The 19346-nt window shown below is 49.9% G+C and overlaps 2 protein-coding genes across 6 annotated transcripts; both read right to left on the minus strand.

Annotated features, from left to right (window-relative positions):
• Positions 1 to 6514: 6514 nt before the first annotated feature.
• On the minus strand, positions 6515 to 10075 carry prrc1 (proline-rich coiled-coil 1). 3 transcript variants are annotated; one of them, XM_030085371.1, is made up of 9 exons: positions 10023 to 10075; positions 9275 to 9392; positions 8871 to 9155; positions 8628 to 8788; positions 8442 to 8544; positions 8142 to 8305; positions 7938 to 8041; positions 7727 to 7829; positions 6515 to 7622 (listed from the first exon to the last, which is right to left on the minus strand). In XM_030085371.1, the coding sequence occupies exons 2-9, from the start codon at positions 9372 to 9374 to the stop codon at positions 7413 to 7415; spliced, it is 1230 nt and encodes a 409-aa protein (XP_029941231.1). In that variant the 5' UTR covers positions 9375 to 9392; positions 10023 to 10075; the 3' UTR covers positions 6515 to 7412. The 3 variants fall into 3 exon arrangements, with proteins under 3 accessions (XP_029941231.1, XP_029941233.1, XP_029941232.1); XM_030085373.1 differs by lacking the exon at positions 10023 to 10075 and adding an exon at positions 9881 to 9976; XM_030085372.1 differs by lacking the exon at positions 10023 to 10075 and adding an exon at positions 9774 to 9862.
• Positions 10076 to 10929: 854 nt separating this feature from the next.
• On the minus strand, positions 10930 to 16477 carry LOC115383247 (very long-chain acyl-CoA synthetase). 3 transcript variants are annotated; one of them, XM_030085368.1, is made up of 10 exons: positions 15972 to 16477; positions 14681 to 14884; positions 14436 to 14594; positions 14010 to 14134; positions 12794 to 12988; positions 12621 to 12711; positions 12344 to 12542; positions 12158 to 12255; positions 11895 to 12025; positions 10930 to 11824 (listed from the first exon to the last, which is right to left on the minus strand). In XM_030085368.1, the coding sequence occupies exons 1-10, from the start codon at positions 16447 to 16449 to the stop codon at positions 11648 to 11650; spliced, it is 1857 nt and encodes a 618-aa protein (XP_029941228.1). In that variant the 5' UTR covers positions 16450 to 16477; the 3' UTR covers positions 10930 to 11647. The 3 variants fall into 3 exon arrangements, with proteins under 3 accessions (XP_029941228.1, XP_029941227.1, XP_029941230.1); XM_030085367.1 differs by having other exon boundaries at positions 12110 to 12255; XM_030085370.1 differs by lacking the exon at positions 15972 to 16477 and adding an exon at positions 15214 to 15352 and having other exon boundaries at positions 12110 to 12255.
• Between the last annotated feature and the right edge of the window lie 2869 nt (positions 16478 to 19346).

Consider the following 19346-nt stretch of genomic DNA (forward strand, 5'->3'; position numbering starts at 1 on the left):
CCCACAGGGAGCGTCGTGGCATCCTGTTCACAGTCCGACCCAGACCCTGCATCAGGACCTTAGAGTCTGGACACACACACACACACACACACACACACACACACACACACACACACACACACACACACAAAATTCATCCTGTTAATTTGCTTCAGGCTGTGGGTTTGAGTCAGAGTCTTGCCCGTAGCGCTGTTTAATGATCACAGGATAACAGCTTGAAGAGGTGTTTGTTAATTACACACACTGGGACTGTAAAATCCAACCCCGTCCGACACGTTGCTATTCTAATCTCACCGCTACAGTAAAAGGAAGGTGACTGTGCGAGGAGGATGATTCCCACCATGCAGGAACCGTACAGGACCTTTCCAAGGTCAGTCTGCGGCTGCGAGGCTGACGCCTCCACAGGTCTGTTATTACATCTGGGACGAACACCAGACGTGTTAAATTCAGATTGTGGAGGGACTCCAGGTTGTTAGGATGTATATTTTTCTGAGCCGGCCGCCCTCCGTGGAGATGACAGCAGACGATGACGGCTGAATGTTAAACGCCGTCTGCTGTCCTCGGGTGAACCGCTGCTGTCCCGCGCTCACCTTTCTGAGGGTATTGATCTTTTTCACTTTCATTATCTTTCCCCCTGTTTCTATTTCTGGAAGCAGTGATTGTTTTTTAAAATGCACTCTCAGGACCCGAGGCCGCTGGATGTTTGGATGTTGGGATCCTCTGAGAACGGAAAGAGGACGGATCAGCAGCCAAAACACCGAAACACCACGTCTGTTCAGCCTGTTAGAGGATAACAGGTCCAAATGTTACCTCAGCATCAACTCCCCTCATGAGAGACTCATTCCCTCTTATTAATATCTCCTTAAAAAGCAGGATTTCACTTTCAAATAGAAAAAAAATCTGACCCACATTTATTACTGTGATTAATCAAGTCAGGCTCAAAGAACCGAATCATCACAGACATGAACAAATGATCCAGATAAATGTCTAAAACTGTCCAGTCCTCATCCTCATCCTCATCCTCATCGCCATCCTCAGCCAGTCCTCCTCCAGTCCTGGTTCCGGGGCCACCTACAGCTCAGTTCTTCTCTCGGGCCTTTTAAACTGTGTCACTTCAGTTTTAGTGTAAATAAAATAAAACATCTTGAAACTGTTAGAACGTAACACAACTTTATCAAAATCAATGAAAAACAACTTGAAATATCCAAAACAGATTGAAAAAAAAACTGTCATTAAACTTTATAAATGCAAACTAAGATGCAGTTTTGAAGATAAAACCTGACATTTCTGCACTTTTGACCAAGCTTTGAGGCTCCAGGTGGAACTGATCAGCACAGAGCGGCAGAAACGTCTCCTCCGACCGTAAAGTTTCTAATGAGGATAACTGCTGACTGCAGTGGAGTTCAGAGCGGCAGAGCGTCCACGCTGGAGGCGGGAAGCTCAGTGATGAGGTGGAGCAAACGCCGGGAGGGGAACTCCGTGCTTTGACCTTCAGCTCTCAGCAGCATCTGGAGACTCTGTTCCTGCATCCCTCTGAGCACTAAATGAAAACACTGTAAAGACTGACAGCCTGCTGTGAACACAGGCTCCAGAAAAGGCTTTATTTGGATTCCTCTGCCCGTTTTTTCTCAGCACTGTCAATTATTCATTAAGCAAAGGACGGTTATAATCTTTATCCAAGCATCTCTGGTGGAACTGAAGAGCATCAAGTCTGTGAATCAAACACCTCAAGCATCTATTTCCTGCAGTGAAAGGCAGGAACTGTTGCTTATCTCATCTAACTGAGACACGGGAGTCAGATTAAATGACGTTTTCTGTGGGATAAAATCAAAATAAGCTCCGTCTGTCTGCAGAACCTGGACATGGCCGCAGAAGGTGCAGCGTTACAGGAGCTGCAGGCCGGAGCCGGAGCTGAGCAGTCGTGATAAAAATCCTCATTTCTCCGGGCCTCTGGCAGGAAACGTTTCAGCGAGCGGGACTGGTGGTGCAGGACATCCGGGGACGACAGCAGAAGGTGGAGTCTGTTCTCCAACGTGAGCAGAAATGAATGAGTCTGCCCTCTCAGAAGCCCTGCACCTTTCACCACAGAATTCAGAATATCCGATTGGTCAAAAACTGCTTCATTAACAGAAAGAAACCCATTAATTCTCCATGTACAGATGTAAATGTTGATAATCGAGACATAAATGCTGATAATCCAGATGTAAACATAGATAATCCAGATGTAAGTACTGATAATCCTTCCAGAACCTTCTGTGAATTTGTTCCTCAGATTTTTTTTTTGTTCAAAATTAGCCACCTTTTAAACAGTTTCTCACGCTGAACTCTTTCTGCTGCTTTCTCTTTTCTGTGTTTGCCTTGAATCCTGACTGGATGCTTTCCATTTTTACAGTCATGTCTGCTGCTCTGTCAGTCAGTGGAGGGATTTCCAATGCTGTAGCAGCTTTCTGTGGTCATGCAGTGACATCTAGTGGTCACTGGTGGTATATTCGGGTTATATTGATGTATGCTGCCTAAGTTAAAACAATTCATAAGGTTAAATTTACAGTCTGGAAAGATATGGTCAACATTCTTCTCATTAAAAAATCTGATTCTATCATTCTAAGGACTTTTATCTCAGTAAATACACGAAAATAATCCACAAAAACTGGTGAAACCACCAGAGAACATGAAAACTGACCAAAAACTGGTCAAAATATCTAAAGAAGTTAAAATAACTAAAATGTTTAAAGTTGCTAAAATCTGTCCTGGCATGTCTTTTTGGAGTTTGCATGTTCTCCATGCTTTAAGTATAATCACATTTTAAACTGTAATCTGTTTTTTTAGAAATCACAATAAGAAGATCATCACTGTCTGGATCTCAAGATCAGTCACCTGGAGGGCTGCAAAGTTGACAGCAGGGATGAATCTGACCATGATGCTGCAGTATCCGTCCCTCCTCCCGTCATCCATCCATCATCCATCCATCATCCATCATCGATCCATCGATCCGGGATGTATTGATCAGTGGCAGAAGCAGCAGCTGTTCCACATCACTCAACAAGTGCGAGCAGCCCCGATGCCTCCACCCTGCTGTGCATCCACCCCAAATGTGCCAGGATCTCCCGCATGCACGCGCGCAGAGGTGAGGGGACGGACACATACCTGCGTGTGCGCGCGCCGAGGTGAGATCCATGTCCGGAGTCCGAGCGCAGACCGCGGGCTTCGGTCCATCCTCGCGCCGGCGAGCGGCGCACGGAGCCGGAGACCGGAGACCGGAGATTGCCCCCCCTCTCTCCGGCTCGGGACTCCACAGTCTGCCGGCCCGCTGCGCTGCTGCGCGGCTCCGCTCCGGGAGGAGGGGGGCGGATCTCTGCAGCCGGGGAGTCTCCACCCCGGAGGGAGCTCCAGAGCTCCAGAGCCCCAGACCAGGGGCGGGACTGCCCCGAAGCCCCAAACAGAGCCAATCAACCACTCTCTGATTAATAATCGATGGATCATTGACGCAGGACTCAGTTTAAAAGTTCACTTTATTGTGAAGCAACTGTTCCTGAAACCGAGCCTGTTTCATGGAGTCCCTCAGGGTTCAGTATTGGGCCCATTCATACTTCAGTGTTCATCTCATTTTGTAAACTTTCACAAAATTATGCAGATCTGCTGATTATATAAATCAATGAAGTAGGAAATTAACACAGAAAAACACAGATGGTGTTCAAATGAAAAGAGTTGAAAGTTTTTTTTTAGGGGAGAGTTTTTTAAAAAATATTTTTCAGATCAAAAGTGATTTATGAGCAGGAAGTATCCGTTCAAAGACAGAATGGGGTATTTTCACAGCTTCACTACTTCCTGAAAATAGCTGTGCACATTCATTTCCTGTCTTGCATTATTGGCCAAACTGATTAATCCAGGTGTGTCTGGTTTAGACTGCTGCAACAAGACACACCTGGATTAATCATTTTGGCCAATAATGCAAGACAGGAAATGAATGTGCACAGTTAATTTCAGGAAGTAGTGGAGCTGTGAAAATGGCCCATTCTTTCAGAAACTTCAGGATTTCATTTTGTGTGGTGCAATGAGAGGTGAGAGGAGTTGATTTTGAGTGGTTCCAGGATGAGAAAATCAAAGGTTTCATCAACATATTTTTAACCAGAAAAAAGATGAAATATCATTGAATAGATCTCTTTTAACGAGATCTGTATTAATGGTTAATGTAACCTCACATAACATCCAAATTATAGAGCATCTTCCTCCCTGGAACTGAAGTAACTTCAGCTCAAACAAATGTCCCGTCTGGTTTTGTTATGAAATCACAAATGAAGGAATTTGAAGATTTTGTGGTGATTTAAAAAAGGCCTGTTTGTTAGATGTAGTGTCCTGCTGGAGACAGGACAGTTCATCCGAGCTGATCGAGCTCCACGAGGTCTGGACGTTACCGAGGCTTTATGCTTTAATGAAGCTTCCGTCCTGGGAATAAAAAGATGGAAGCTCATCGAGTCGGAGTGAGGGGAAGAGGATGATCTCCGGATTAGAGCCAGAAGTTCTAATTAAAGAGGATCTATGTCAGTGAAGTGTGGTCAGCTCCACTGGGTTTGACTTCAGTCATGTGTAAATTTGGAATATCTGGGCTGGGTTTTGATCTTTGCCTCTGTTCTCTGCCTCTCACGGGTCTTTCCTATCAGGATTCACTGAGCGTGCAGCAGGAACCCCACAGAGGCTTCCTGTCTGGTTCTGCAGCGTCAGCAGAACGTCGGCGGAGGCCCCGACTCATGTTCCTCAAGGAAACGTGACGCGAATGCTCCCGTTCACTGATCTGCCCATGAACGCACGTCCACAGGACTGATGTGTAAATCTACACGTCATCTGAACAGTTCCAGGCCTTGGAGAAGGTCTGAGAGGAGCGTGAGGGTTACCCTTTAAGACAGCTTCAGAGAGCCTCTTTAAATTTTACAGTGACTCCTGGTTCTTCGGTCCATCTGGAGGGTTTCAACAGACCGACTGACACACTGTGGGAATAAACTCTGCATAGTCTGACAGTGTCTGTGGCCACTTCCTCTTTCCCACTCTCCCACCGCATGAATGGATGTTAAAGTACTGTGACATGTCAATCAATAATAATTAAAAACAACAAGAAAAGGTCAATAATCACCATCACAGCCACAGAGATACTTCTGAGCCTGGTTCTGCAGGTCTCTTCCTGGGGAATCGTCATCTCTCTACTCTGTGAAAGTTTCTTGTATTTGGTGTTATGTACAAATAAAGCTGAATTGAAGTGTGAAGATTTGTTTTGAATCAAGGTCTGCTGTGTTTGTGTTTCTTCCAGAACGCCAGGAGGCTCTGCCATTATTTTTAGTGCTGCTTGTCCTGAACTGGAGTCAGACATCCCAGACAAAAACACCCCGATCAATGATTTACAAACCTGGCTGGTCATATTTACTCCTCCAGGCAGGAGTATGAATCCTGAGACACACACACACACACACACACACACACACACACACACACACACACACACACGCCCAGTCTCGTATTTCTATCCTTGTGGGGACCTTCCATTGACTCCCATTCATGTCTAGCCCCTAACCCTGACCCTTACCCTAACCCTAACCCACACCACAACAAAGCCTAACCCTAAAGAAATGTTTTTGCACTTTTACTTTTTTCAGTAACAACAACATGGTCAAGAAAACACTGTTTCTCCTACTTAGGACCGGAAAAAGGTCCCCACAAGGCACGTCGTTCCACGTTTTGCTATCCTTGTGGGGACATTTGGCCCCGACAAGGATAGAAATACGAGAACACACACACACACACACACACACAGAGTTGCGTCCTGCCCTCAGGCAGCGTGAATCTTTGATGAGGGGACTCTCTGTAGTATTTTTGAACCTCAGAAGACAAGAAAAGAATTGAGCTCCTCAGATTTGAACCTGAAGCTGAACAGATGAGCCAGCTCAGGGAGGATATTTCATGACACTGGACAGATTTCAGTCTGTCGCGGTTCAGAGATGAAGAAGAAAAACTGCTCTACTCAGGTATTATTATGTAATGATTTTTAAAAACCTCATGTCAGACTGATGCAGTGTGAATTATGATCGCTGGAGACACACGACAGCATGAGCTCCTCTTTGTTTCCAAAAATAAATCACCTCAAATATCTGAAGCAGTAGATACAACTAGAATCTAAAAAACGAAAATCAAAACATCGAATCTTCTGAAAACTGCTTCAAAAAGGAGGGAATTTAATCAAACACCCTGAAATAAAGAGATGAAACTTAACAAACGCAGCAGCAGTCTTATTTTTTCATTCACTTTGTGAGCAGCTGTCTTATGTCAAAGTTTGAACATGTTGGTAAAATAATGTTCTCCCTGCCGCCCTCTTCTGGACAGATACGGTAAAGCACTTCATCAGCTTTTCATTTTTTTTTTTTAACAGAATTCAGAAAAATCACCAGAAACTTAACTTGATTTTAGGGAGTAAAACAAACATTAAGGAAAGTAATCAGATTACATTCCACGACATGGATCGACTCAGCCAACAGGAAAAGGGGATTATATTTATTTTAGTAAAAAGGCACATTTACAGGACAAAACACACAAACAGTTCCCCTCAGTGACCTCTGACCCCGACCCCTGGTGCCCCACTGGACGGCTGGATTTGGCAGCAGATGTTCTGGTCCCAGCTGAACACCAATTCTGACTGAAGTTTCCACATTCACACACTCCAGTTACGTAAAATCAACAAATTACACTTTAGCTACAGCGTTACCAACAGATTACTGACGACTGAAGTCTGAGTTTCAAACCGTTTCTCCTGAAAAACACCGAAAAGCTCATCTTGATTTAAAAAATATAAAAACTGAGGCGACTTTGTGCTTCAATGAGACGAGATGTGAGCCGGCGGAGGCGGAGCATCTGGTGGAACAGGTGCGATCCCTCTGGCGGATAGGTTCTGGCCCACAGGCCATATGTTTGACACCCTGGAGCAGGAAGTGGAGTTCTACTTCCTGTTTATCCTTTTCTTTTTATTAATTTAACAAAACTAAGCCTGTTTTATAGGAGAAATTCATTCTTCCACATTGCTCCTCCCTGTCCGCTGTGGGAATCAAACCTGTGACCTTCTGATCCCAAACCCACCTCTCCACAGCTCTGGATCAGGTCTGTCAGGACGTCTACTGTACCACTGGGACGCCACTGCTCATTCGTTGAAAATCATTCCCACATTATTCTTCATCAGTAAGTGAGGAGGAGGAGGATTGGATGGGTGAACACCCGGGGCCGCAAACCTTCACATCGTTACACTAATTACAGAAATGTGCGTTTGGCGTTGAGCTCAGAGGCGTCTGGAGAGCTGCGCTGGTCCACCAGCGGCCCGGGTCCCTGCTGGTCCCTGCCGGTCCGGGCCGGTCCGGCCCGCTCCCTGCCGGTCCCGGCTCTCACACAGTCCTGGGAGGAAGCTGCTGCTTGTAGATGCCGGCCAGCGCGGTGGCGGCGCTGTGGATCATGCGGCGCTGGCTGGTGCCGGTCAGCGCCTGGTGCCAGTCGGCCCGGTTGACGTTGGGCCTGCTGCGCTCCAGGACCTCCCCCACGGTGACCACCAGGCCGGACCAGCGCAGGCTGTAGTCCGGAGGGGTGAGGGTCTGGGCCTGGAGGGGGGGGGGATCAGTGTGGAATAAGGCGGCGTGCCGTGCCGTGACGTGACGTGCCGTGACGTGCCGTGACGTGACGTGACGTGAGGCGGTTTGCGTACCTGCTGGATGAGGTCCAGCGCCAGGGGCGTGGCCTGAGTGAAGACCTCGATGTGGATGCCGTGACCCGGGTCCTCCAGGATCAGACAGCCGATGTCGAACCACCTGCACGCGAGGGGGAGCGGAGAAAACACACAGTGTTCAGTCCGGGAGAGCCGGTTCGATTCCCGGTTTAGCTCCGCCCACTGCAACAGACCGTCAGGAGCTTCTTACTTATCAGGGAAAAGTTCAGCGATGAAGTTTTCCAGAGAGACGACGGGCTGCTTCTCGTGGATCACACCAGCCCGACGCAGGCTGTCGATGCGCTCCTGAGCCCCCTGAACACACACGCACACACACACACACACCTTACTGATCAGGTTCATGTGGGACGCGGGAGAGGAGAAGCGGCCGCGGTGCAGCAGTGGACTGACTGACCTTCACCCCCGCCGCGTAGCCCACCGGCTGCGGGGCGATGTTGGACTGACCGGGCTCTCCGCTCACCATGGCCATCCCAAACACCTCCTGGAAGGCGTCCCTGATGGCGTCCACGCTGGACTCCTTCTCCGAAGCCACCACGACGTCAATGTCTCCTCCAGACTCTGCAGAGGGACGGCGAGACGGGGGAGGAGCCGGGTGAGGAGGAGGAGGAGGAGGAGGAGGAGGAGGAGGAGGAGGAGGAGGAGGAGGAGGAGGAGGAAGAGGAAGAGGAGGAGGAGGAGGAGGAGGAGGACTCACTGATGTACGGCGCCATCCCCGGGTCCAGCGTGGTGATCATCGACTCCACAGAGTGTTTGGTTTTGTCCAGAACCGTCTTCACCACGGCGTTTCCCGCAACTCCCTGAGGACAGACGGGAGACGTCAGCCAGAACCTTCCGGGACAGGCCGTCACGGCGCTCCGTGAAGCGGCGGCACCGGCGGTACCTTGAAGAAGCCCCAGAGGCCGCCGCCGCCGCCGCCGCCGCCCGCGCCGGCGTCTCCGGACACCCGGGGGTCGTCGTGCTCCTCGGGGAACGTGATGGGAGAACCGGCGTCCAGACCGCCCGTCATGGCCGGCTGCTGCACCATGGGGTTGGACAGGACGCCTGGGGGACAGCGCCGCAGACGTTACGGACACACACACACACACACGCACGCACATACGCACACACACACTACAGCTCTGACCTGAGGAGGCGGCGGGGCTGGAGAAGGTGGGCATCAGAGGGGTCTGGGGGGTCCGGCCGGCGTGGCCCCGCGTGATGTCGTAGCCGGCGCTCATGGAGAAGCTGGACACGGGGGGGCCGGAGGGGGGGGCTGACAGGGCGGCGGGCGGCGGGGCGACCGCCCCGACGGATGAAACCAGCGGGGGCAGCGAGGGGGCAACGGAGGGAGGGAAGCTGGAGCCGCTGGTGAAGGGCGAGGAGAGCGGAGGAGGGGGGGCCGCCAGGGGGGGCATGGAGCTGGACAGACCTGAAACACACAGGAGAGACTGTTACAGCTCCAATATGGACTTTAGCTCTCTGTCCCTCGTCTCTTCAGGGGCTCCACCCTCCGACTGAAACCAGCCTGGGGGGGGGGGGGGTTCTTACCGATGGAGACCACCGGGCTGCTCACCGACGCCGCCGCCATCAGAGGAGGAGGAGTCGGGCTGGCAGGAGGCGTCGTCTCAATCCCGCTCTCTTCCATCATCTTCTCGGCTGGAGACACCTGCAGGTCAGAGCGCAGCAGTCAGAAGACAAACACCTGCTCACAAGAGTCCTCTGAAGAGGCTTCGACACGAGACTGTTTATACTGAATGTTTGTGCTTTAAAACACTCTGAGTCAGACTGAATTTATTCATGACAGATGGTGGAGGGGAGTGAAGTTATTCCTAATAGCTACAGTTTTACATGAGGGGATCAGCTTGCGGGAAACTCAGACATCAAACTAACTCCCAACATCCTGTAGAAACCCTGAAATAGACCGGAGACTCCCTTCAAGCCGGGCTGCAGACCCCCCCGCAGCCACATCCAGTGAACACAGTGGCGCTCATTTCCTCCTCTCAGAGCCTCCCTGGTGTGTGAGAGCAACACGGAGGAGCACACACACCTCGCTCACCCCTTCATACGCGGATCCGGAGCCTACATGTCAGATTATGTGTGTCTGCAGCTTCTTGCTGTGACACGACTGAAGGCAAACAGCTGAGAGCCACTGACCGTCCCCTCGTGACGGGCCAGCCGGGGCCGCGCTGGTCAAGATAACTAGTATCCACTCCGCCGGGAGCGAGCAGCGCGCCGGGCTGGTTAGGGTTAGTCTTTCTATTGGTTAGTTCTACTGATAGTCCGAGTTAGCACTCACCTGCTAGCAGAGTAGCTCACCACCAATAATAAACCTCCGGCTCACGCTGATGACGTAAGGGCTGCCACGTCTGCTCGCACGTGACTCCACCTCCAGAGCGTAGAAATACAACGAGGAGAACCGCAGAGCGTTGATATTAAGTTAATATTATGGACTGGATGAGTTAATAAGCTTCCTCTTGCTCATTCTCAGAAATCTGGAGGATTTTTTTGTTGGTGCAAGGAGTTCACTGTTCACCCCGTTTTCATTAATTTAGTGGAATTTTTGTTTTGGCTTAATTTTTTTTGCATTTTAAAGATAATCAAATGAATGAAAATTTATGAGGACACACATGCACATTTTTATATAAACGTACACACGTCTATGCATCTACTTATAGAATTAAATTAATATTGATGTATGTCTGCTTGTATGAATGCCAATGTCTAGGTCTACGTGGTCTACGTGTGTTTATCTATGGTTTCTTGTCCTGCAACGTGTCTGTAATTGGAACGCGCATGCGCAGTAGCAGCATTTTGGAATAGTACCGTTTTCAGTGCCTCCAGGCAAGTACAATTTGTGTAAACCTACACACAGTTTGGAGAAAAGTGATGATTTTTTGACTTGTTCATTGTTCTTCAGACTTCCCAACAGTTTTTGTATTGAAAAATCTGCACAGTTTGCACATTTACAGCCCATTCTTTTATGAGTAAAGAGAAATTTTCTTTTATTTCATTTTGTAAAAAAAATATGTGCTTTGATTTGTTTTTTTAGACTGTGGCCTTCTTGATTCAAACGCAATAATAATAAAAAAGTATGTTGTGCACAAAATCTTGTAATTATTTAAAATTATTTTAATTACAGGTCAAGTCTAAAATATAATTACACTCTGCAAAAATACATAATTACTGTAATCACTGGAGATGGATCTTCCTTGAGATCTTGCATTAAATGGTGATATTCTCCATGCTCTTTCGTTTGTAATCTATGATGGACCCAGGGTTGTTTGTTTCTTTTGACAGTGAACGTCAACAAAAATTTTGGTTACTTCAAGCGATCCGTGCATCTGTACAGTGTGGAGTGTGTCGCTGTCGCTGCTCTTCATTGTGCGCCGTGTGTAGAGCCCATAAATGAGCATCAAAAACAGGTTTCATTGTCTAAAAGACACCAAAAAGTGAGAATGGAGTAAAGAAGACAGCTGTTTCCCAGTAATTCCTGAGCTCGGGTCCTTTAATCATTCGTTTTCTGGAATGTGAATCGAGGTGTTTTGCGTCTCTTTCTGTTAACAGTGACACAGTTTGACGGAGAAGAAGGGGAAAGCTGGTGAAGACCAGAGAGTCCTCGCTCTCCTGTTGGAGAGAAGATGAGACGGTTGCTGGTTTGATTCCCTCCTCATGTTGCTGCCGCGTGCAGGAATGAAATGAAGCAGGTCTTTAAAGTCCTCGGACCACCTGAGATACCTGGACATCTTCACAAAAACACAGCTGATAGTTCTAAAAACAGACTATTTACACAAACACTAAATTCAGAATCTGACGACAGCTTGAATTCAGTATAAAGAACTACAGCGTGGCGTTAGATAAAACGTCTAAAACAGTCACAGCTCGTTTAGCTTATGTGCACTGAGGATGCTGCCGTCCACGCCTCTAAAAACGGACGTTTCCAGAAACGATGTCTTCGTACAGCGCCGAGTTCAGCGGGACGAAGGTCTTCTGGGAAGCGTCTAGGAAGAGCAGAGGGTCGCCGGTGAGCTGCGGGTTGAAGCCTTCCTGCACCAGCTTCGTCTTCTGCTGCTTGAAAGTGTCCGTCACGTCTAAGGACGTCTGGAAACAAGCAGAGACGCACGTCAGGCGCCGCAGCTCAGAGTCGGGACTGGCCGTGTGCAGGACTCACCTGTATTCTCACAAACCAGGGCCAGGCGTACGCAGGAAGGCTTTCCTCCAGCTGCCGGTAAAGCTGTTCGCCGTCCAACGAGTGATCCTGCTTCAGAACCACAGCAGCCATGCCAGCCCGACCCTCCGATCCTGAAAACAAAGGAGACACAAGTGAAGTGGCGATGAGCCGAAAGGCCTTTTAGAGCAGCGTCTCGTCTGAACCAAACAGGAAACCTCCTCTGGTCTCCTCTGAAGCTTTTCTGATGAAGCCCTCTGACCCACCCGGGACCGTGACTCCGTAGACGTTCGCCTCCTGGATGAAGGGGAGGAGGCCTAAAACCTCTGAGACCTCCATGGTGGAAACGTTCTCTCCTTTCCACCTGTCACAAAACATCTGCATTTGAAACAGTTTTTTTTTACTTTTGACACTAAGAATGACAGTTTGAGTGGAATCAGGTGGAGGAGGACCTGAAGGTGTCTCCGACGCGGTCCCGGAAGTACAGGAAGTCCCTGTGGTCCCGGAGCAGCAGGTCCCCGGTGTTGAAGTACACGTCTCCGGGCTGGAACACGTCTCGCAGCAGCTTCTTCTCCGACTGCTGCTGGTTCCCAGCGTAGCCCGAGAACTGGTTCCTGGCGGTGAGGGGAGCCACCAGGATCCCGGCCTCACCTGGACACAGAGGCAGGAGGAGGTCAGGGGTCAGGGGTCAGGGGTCAGAGGTACCTGAGGGCGCCGAGAGGCTCGCACCTGCTTCTGCCTTCAGGCATCTCCCCGACGGCGTGCGCACGGCCTCGAAGGTGTGAGGGTCGAACCTGAGCAGCTCGAAGGGCATGGAGAGCTGCAAGCACAAGGAAGGTCAGCGACGCTTCCCTCCTCGGCTGGCTCCTCACGGGAGAAGTCCCCGAACGCCGCCCTCTGACCTTGTTGAAGTATCCGGCCCGTCCGATCGGCCCCACCTCGTCGGTGTAGTTGAGGAAGCCCACGCCGGCCTCCGTCAGGCCGTAGCCTTCTCGGACTCTGATGGAACCGAAGCGCGAGACGAACTTCCTCCAGACGTCTGGGCGGAGGCCGCTGCCCGCCGCCAGCCGCACACGGTGGAGTTTCTCCTCAGGAACCTGCAGGCAGCGAGAAAAACACTCTCACACACCTCACATCTCCCAGGATCAGCACCTGAACTCACCTACACACACCTGTAAATACCTCTGCACACCTGAACTCACACCTGACCTCACCTTTACACACTTTTAAGTACCTATACACACATGTAATTACCTCTACATTCCTGTAAGTACCTATACACACTCGCACTCACCTCTACACACCTGTAAACACGTATACACACCTGTAATCACCGCTACACACCTGCAAGTACCTATACATTCCTGAACTCATCCCGACTCAACTCTACACACCTGTACGCACCTTTAAACACCTCTACACACCTGAACTCACCTCTTACACACCTGTAAGTACCTCTACACATCTTTAAGTTCCTATACACACATGTACTCACCTCTACACTCCTGTAAATACCTCTGCACACCTGAACTCACACCTGACCTAACCTTTACACACTTTTAAGTACCTATACACACTCGCACTCACCTTTACACACCTGTAAATACTTATACACACCTGAACTCAACTCTACACACCTGAACACATCTGTACGCAGCTCTACACACCTGTACAGCCCCGAGCTGCAGGCTGAAGAGCCCTGGTGTAGTCTGCCTTTACCCCCTGTCTCCATAATAAGAATGAAGCAGTTCAGAAGAACATCTGGATGTTTCAGGATTTTTCTCACTGACTCTGTAGCAAACAGCCATTTAATAGTCAGCAAAGTAATAATTTTGTCCATTTTGAATGCAATAAATGTTATATTAAATGGTGTAATAAAAGTGAAGGACTTTTTACAATGAAAATTGAGAGTTGATAAGCAAACTGCACAAAACATTAATTCCAGGAGATGTTGTCCTCTTGATGTGTTTTTACAACTTGAGTCATTTAAACGCTGCTCTTTCATGTAATAACTCCTTTCTCAGATCTATGTTATAGTGACATGATATTCCTTGAAGGATTAGTGTTCAGGGTTGCTCTCCTTGCTACACTGATGGCGGAGGGAAGGCTTGGCCTCACCGGCGGCTGGTTGAGCAGATATCTGCACAGCTCCCCGATGTACTGCACCACCGTCACTTTGTGCTTCACACAGTCCGGCCAGAACTGACGGGCAGAGAACTTCTTCTTCAACACACACGTTGCACCTGCCACACACAGAAAACCTACTCACACACACACAGCTCAGAGAGGACTTCCCTGTTTTGTTCCAGCCTCGCAGTTTTCCAGGAAGTGGGAATTCTCACAGGGAAACTGGAGCGCTACTAAAACCCATCCTGCTTTCCTCAACAGTCAGCTCCAAACTTCACCCAAAATAAACCACAGACTTCCAGGAATTGTTTTCAAGGAAACAGAGAGAAAAATAGAGAACCAGAAAAAACAACCTGAACAAACTAATTGTGTGTGTGTGTGTGTGTGTGTGTGTGTGTGACGTGCGGCTGCTCTTACCCAGGTGGATACACCCTCCGATCCCCAGCAGCGAGGCCGACATGTGGTACAGAGGCAGAGTGATGTAGATGACGTCCTCAGACGTGGCTCCACAGATGTGAAAGAAGGCCATGCTGGCGATGGCTTTCAGATGACCCACCCGGGCCGCCTTGGAGAGCCCTGACACACACACACACACACACACACAGGTTTTACATAGAGGATCACGTCCAACAGGTACGCTGGTGTGTGTGTGTGTCCACTACCTGTGGTGCCAGATGTGAAGATGTAGAGGAAGTTGGACGTGATCTGGACCTTGGGGGCGTCGGTCAGGGGTTCTCCGGACGCCGCGTCCACCTTGTCCAGCAGGGTGTGGAAGTCCTCGGAGGGCGACGTGTGATCCACCACCCACACACACACCTTCTGCTTCTGCAGCTCGGACCGAACCTCCTGCACCAGGGGCAGCAGGTCTGGAGACGGACCGACAGAAGACACACACACACACACACACATTCACACTTGCATCAGAAAGCATTTGTGAACACTGAAGTGTGTGTGTGTTTGACGGGTGTCAGCAGGGAGAAGTTGTGGATAACAGTTGAACTTTTCTTCATTAAAACCACAGAAAGTTTCATGACAGTGCTTCAGAGTTTTCATGACTCCATCATCCAGTTAGAAACTCAGCTCTGTCAGATTACAGCTTTCCTCTTGTGCACAATTCAGACCTGAAGTGATGGACGAATAGATCAATCTCAGTCTATTTCTAGGTCTGATTCTGAACCTGTCCCCTTCCCTGTACCTGGATCTGTCCCCTCTCTGTGGGATGGGCGTGCTTGAGGTGTGTGAGGGTCAATTATCTCCAACAACATCAGCGCTGAGTCCATGAAGCAAAGTCCAAGAGGGCTGACAGAGTTCACGTCCGGTTAAACTCATCCGGGGTCCATCTCCCCTCAGCACAGGGCCTCAAACAGTCTCTGGTCTGCTCCACAAACAGGCTCCGGAGACTCTTTGGTCCCCTCGGCTATCAGAAGGTACAACTCATCACTGAGCGGTGGGGGCGTCGAGGTCAGGAACACACTGGGGCTGATACACCGAGATTGTGGAACGCCTGTGCGCCAGATGTGGTTTACTACAGCTGTTTCTCCTGCTGCCTGTTGAAATCACTGCAGGCCACTTTAGATCACTTTATAGCAACTTTTAATAGCATTTAGAGTTTTGTAGATTCTAAACATTTTCACATTAAAAGTGTTTTGTGTGTTAACCTGTAGTGTGGATGTTAATCTGGCTGTATTTGACTGCTGCTGTTTTCACATGGACACAAAAGACAAAGCTGGATTGAAAGCTCTTCCCCTCATCAGACTCTGAACCAGCCCCATCGGTCCAGATGTGGATCAAGTGATGAGTATTATGGGATGATATTCTTGATTTAGCATCAGCCTGCGGGTCTAACGTGGCCACAGAAAAAGGGAGTTCATGGTTCTTTGAAAGTCTGGTTCACGACCATCACATCTCCAGCAGCGGCCGCGCTGCGGTCCGCGGGCCGGCGCTTTGACGTACCTGCGCCCAGCAGCAGGGTGGAGGCTCCGCAGGTGAGCAGGCAGTGCAGCAGGGCTGCGGGCTTCAGGTGGACGTTGATGAAGGCGGCCTGGCAGCCCAGCCTGCTGAGGCCGAACCAGGCGCACAGGAAGTCCGGCTCGTTGCTCATGAGCAGCGCCGCCACGGCCCCGGGCCGCAGCCCCGCCTCGGCCCGCAGCGCCCGGGCGAAGCGGTTGCTCCTCCGGTCCACCTCGCCGTAGGTCCAGGTCCGCTCCCCGAACACCACGAAGGGTCTGTCCGGGGCGCGGCTCGCCTGGCGGGCCAGGCAGTCGGCCAGGCTGAGCACCCCGCTCCGCATGCGGCTCTGCACGGTGCGCGAGAAGCCGCGCAGCCGCAGGTAGAAGCGCGCGTCCTGCCAGAGGAACGGGAGGAAGGTCCGCTGGTAGAGCAGCAGGGCCAGCAGGGCGGCCAGCGCGCTGCTCAGCAACACGGTCAGCATGCTGTCCAGACCGGGACCCGGACCAGGGAGAAACTTCTCCAAAAACTTCTAGAGAGAGAGGCGGGGCGGGGGAGCTGCTCCTCCGCGGAGCTCCGGAGGTCCCGGCCAATGAGCCGAGCAGCTCCAGAGGGGCTCCACAGGGCCCGGCCAATGAGCCGAGCAGCTCCAGAGGGGCTCCACAGGGCCCGGCCAATGAGCCGAGCAGCTCCAGAGGGGCTCCACAGGGCCCGGCCAATGAGCCGAGCAGCTCCAGAGGGGCTCCACAGGGCCCGGCCAATGAGCCGAGGAGCTCCAGAGGGGCTCCACAGGGCCCGGCCAATGAGCCGAGGAGCTCCAGAGGGGCTCCACAGGGCCCGGCCAATGAGCCGAGGAGATCCAGAGGGGCTCTGGAGGTCCGGGCCAATGAGCCGAGGATCTGTGGAGGTAACAGCCAATGATCTGAGGGCATCAGGAGTGTTGAACCCAGCTGTTCCAGGGCTGCAGCTCTACATCTCCTCTACAGTGACTGCATCTTCTCTTCTATAGTGACCTCTGTAGTGATTCTACTTCTCCTCTATAGCGACTCTACATCTCCTCTGTAGTGAGGCTACATCTCTGTATTGACTCTACATCATCTCCTTTATAGTGACTTAACATCTCCTCTATAGTAACTACGTCATCTCCTCTGTAATGACTCTGTATCTTCTCCTCTTCTGCTCTATGTGACTGTACATCATCTCTTCTATAGTGACTCTTTATCTTCTTCTCTGAAGTGATTCTACATCTCCTCTGCAACAACTCTATATCCTCTGCTCTACAGTGACTCCATATCATCACCTCTTCTCCTCTATAATAACTCTGCATCACCTCTATAATGACTCTATGCCATCTCCTCTATAGTTACTCTACATCTCATCTGCAACGACTCTATATCTCCTGCTCTGTAGTGACTCCATATCAGTTCCTTTATGGAGACTCAACATCTCCTCTATAGTGACTCTACACTTCCTCGTTAGTGACATTGTGAGACTGCTCTTCATTAATTAATTTTAGTTGATCCTTCAACATCGTACAGAGCCTCTAACCTGCCCTACTGGATGAACAGTCTGGGGCTCAACACCTCTGTGCCTCCATCCATTGACTTATTACCTCTGCCAAGGAGGTTATGTAATCACGTGGGTTTGTTGGTTGGTTGGTTGGTCTGTTAGCAACATTACGGAAAAAGTTATGGACGGATTGCAATGAAACTTTGTGGAAAGGTGGGTCTTGGGCTAACTTAGAATCCATTCAATTTTGGTGATGATCCGGATCACTGTCAGGATCCAGGAATGTTTTAAGGATTCTTTATCTGAGAGATAGGGTAGTCTTTCACATAGTTGGGCAGGCCCGCCGACAGGGGGGACAAACGGGTCTGTTGTCCCGGGCCCAGGGTTGGGGGGGGGGGGGTCCAGAATTAAAGGTGGCGGGGCCCATCCAGCACCCCACTCACGGCTCCCGATGCAGCATGCAGGCACCGCGCTGCTCCGCGCCTCCACACACCCCGGTCCAACACCGCATGCAGGCATTGTGCCACACCGCTCCGTGCCTCATGCCGCGCACCGAGCCACATGCCGCATGCCGCATCACTCCGTGCGCCGCACACCGCACACCGCACGCCGCACGCCGCACGCCGCAGTGCTCCGCTCCGATCACACCCCCGATCACAATGTTGTTTTATCATATATGGTGTTCTTATTGTTGTTGGTGACTGATTTGAGCTGTGCCGGAGGTCTGCGCTGTCTGAGTGCCAAATTCTAGTTTTTGAAGTTTCTGTCTCTCAGCAGAGCCGCTGTCTGTGATTGGTCTGTAGTGTCTGTCAGTCATCACAGCAGTCTGTGGAGGAAGATGGGCCTCCTTTCTAAATATATGGAGAGAGTTTCTGTTCAGAACTGTCAGTGGGCTAACACCACAAGCCTCTGACCTGTGAGAGAAGTCATTGCACTAATACTCAGAGGTTAGTTAGTCAATCTAAAAGCACAAACAAGATCCAGTGACTCTCTGAGAAGGACCTGGACTCCTCCATTCCCCGTGTGATCCACGTTTGAGTCATGAGATGTTTCTGATCAGCTGAACTGAGGAAGAGGAGCATGTGAACTCCTGACTGGCAGCTCAGCTGTAAGTTTGCTTTCAGCCAGCAGGGGGAGTCAAAGTGCTTCCAGTAGGACAGGAGTCCATCAGGCTCTCCTCTGAAAAAACTCACCTCTGTTCAGTGTCTTCATGCTTCACAGCAATTGAAGCAGTTTATTCTCCTTCACATGTGAGCAGTGCTCGAAGCAACCAGCAAATATTACACTTGTTGTATACTTATTGTCCCCAAACCTAACCAACAGGAGAAAAAAAGGAAAAAAAAAGGCAATTCAGATACAAAATACAGTGAAAACCCTCCTGCACATAAAGTGGAATTAGCTCAGTGAGGCTGGTTTGATGATTTAGAAGCTCACGTCACACGAAGAAGGTCAACTCTGCCTTAGCAGGTGTACCAAATTCACAGTATGACCCTCGTCCTATCTGTCGCTTTTACACCCTTCTTAACGCGTGAAACCCATTTTAATTCCGGCGCTCACTATAAATTCAGATAACTGATAAAAAGCAGCAACACCGGACATTTCGTGTTGTTTTAATACAAACTGGATTGATCACATGATGGTAATATACACATTTATTCACTGAAGGAGTTCAAGTGTTTGGAGAAGATTGGTGCAATTTCACAAACTGTTCTCCAATGAAAAAAGTTCCCAGAACTCCAGAATTTTTTTTTACTTCCTGCTTTAAGCTAATGCAGCGTTTATATTTCTTACATACAGAATAAATACGATTCAAATGCCTCTCTGATAACAAATGAAACACTTTGTTTGGCTCATCTTGGGCCAGAATGGGGT

Source organism: Salarias fasciatus (assembly GCF_902148845.1).
Source record: "Salarias fasciatus chromosome 7 unlocalized genomic scaffold, fSalaFa1.1 super_scaffold_4, whole genome shotgun sequence".
In the NCBI taxonomy this organism is placed as follows: Eukaryota; Metazoa; Chordata; class Actinopteri; order Blenniiformes; family Blenniidae; genus Salarias; species Salarias fasciatus.

Coding starts and splice junctions, on each gene's coding strand:
- prrc1 (XM_030085371.1), bottom strand. CDS start 9,374: ATGATGGAAGAGAGCGGGATTGAGACGACGCCTCCTGCCAGCCCGACT. Junction 8,306..8,441: donor GGGGATGGCGCCGTACATCA/GTGAGTCCTCCT, acceptor GTCCCTCTGCAG/AGTCTGGAGGAGACATTGAC. Junction 7,623..7,726: donor CGCTGGACCTCATCCAGCAG/GTACGCAAACCG, acceptor CCCCCCCTCCAG/GCCCAGACCCTCACCCCTCC.
- LOC115383247 (XM_030085367.1), bottom strand. CDS start 16,449: ATGCTGACCGTGTTGCTGAGCAGCGCGCTGGCCGCCCTGCTGGCCCTG. Junction 12,989..14,009: donor ATCTGCTCAACCAGCCGCCG/GTGAGGCCAAGC, acceptor CGCTGCCTGCAG/GTTCCTGAGGAGAAACTCCA. Junction 11,825..11,894: donor CCTGGTTTGTGAGAATACAG/GTGAGTCCTGCA, acceptor GCTTGTTTCCAG/ACGTCCTTAGACGTGACGGA.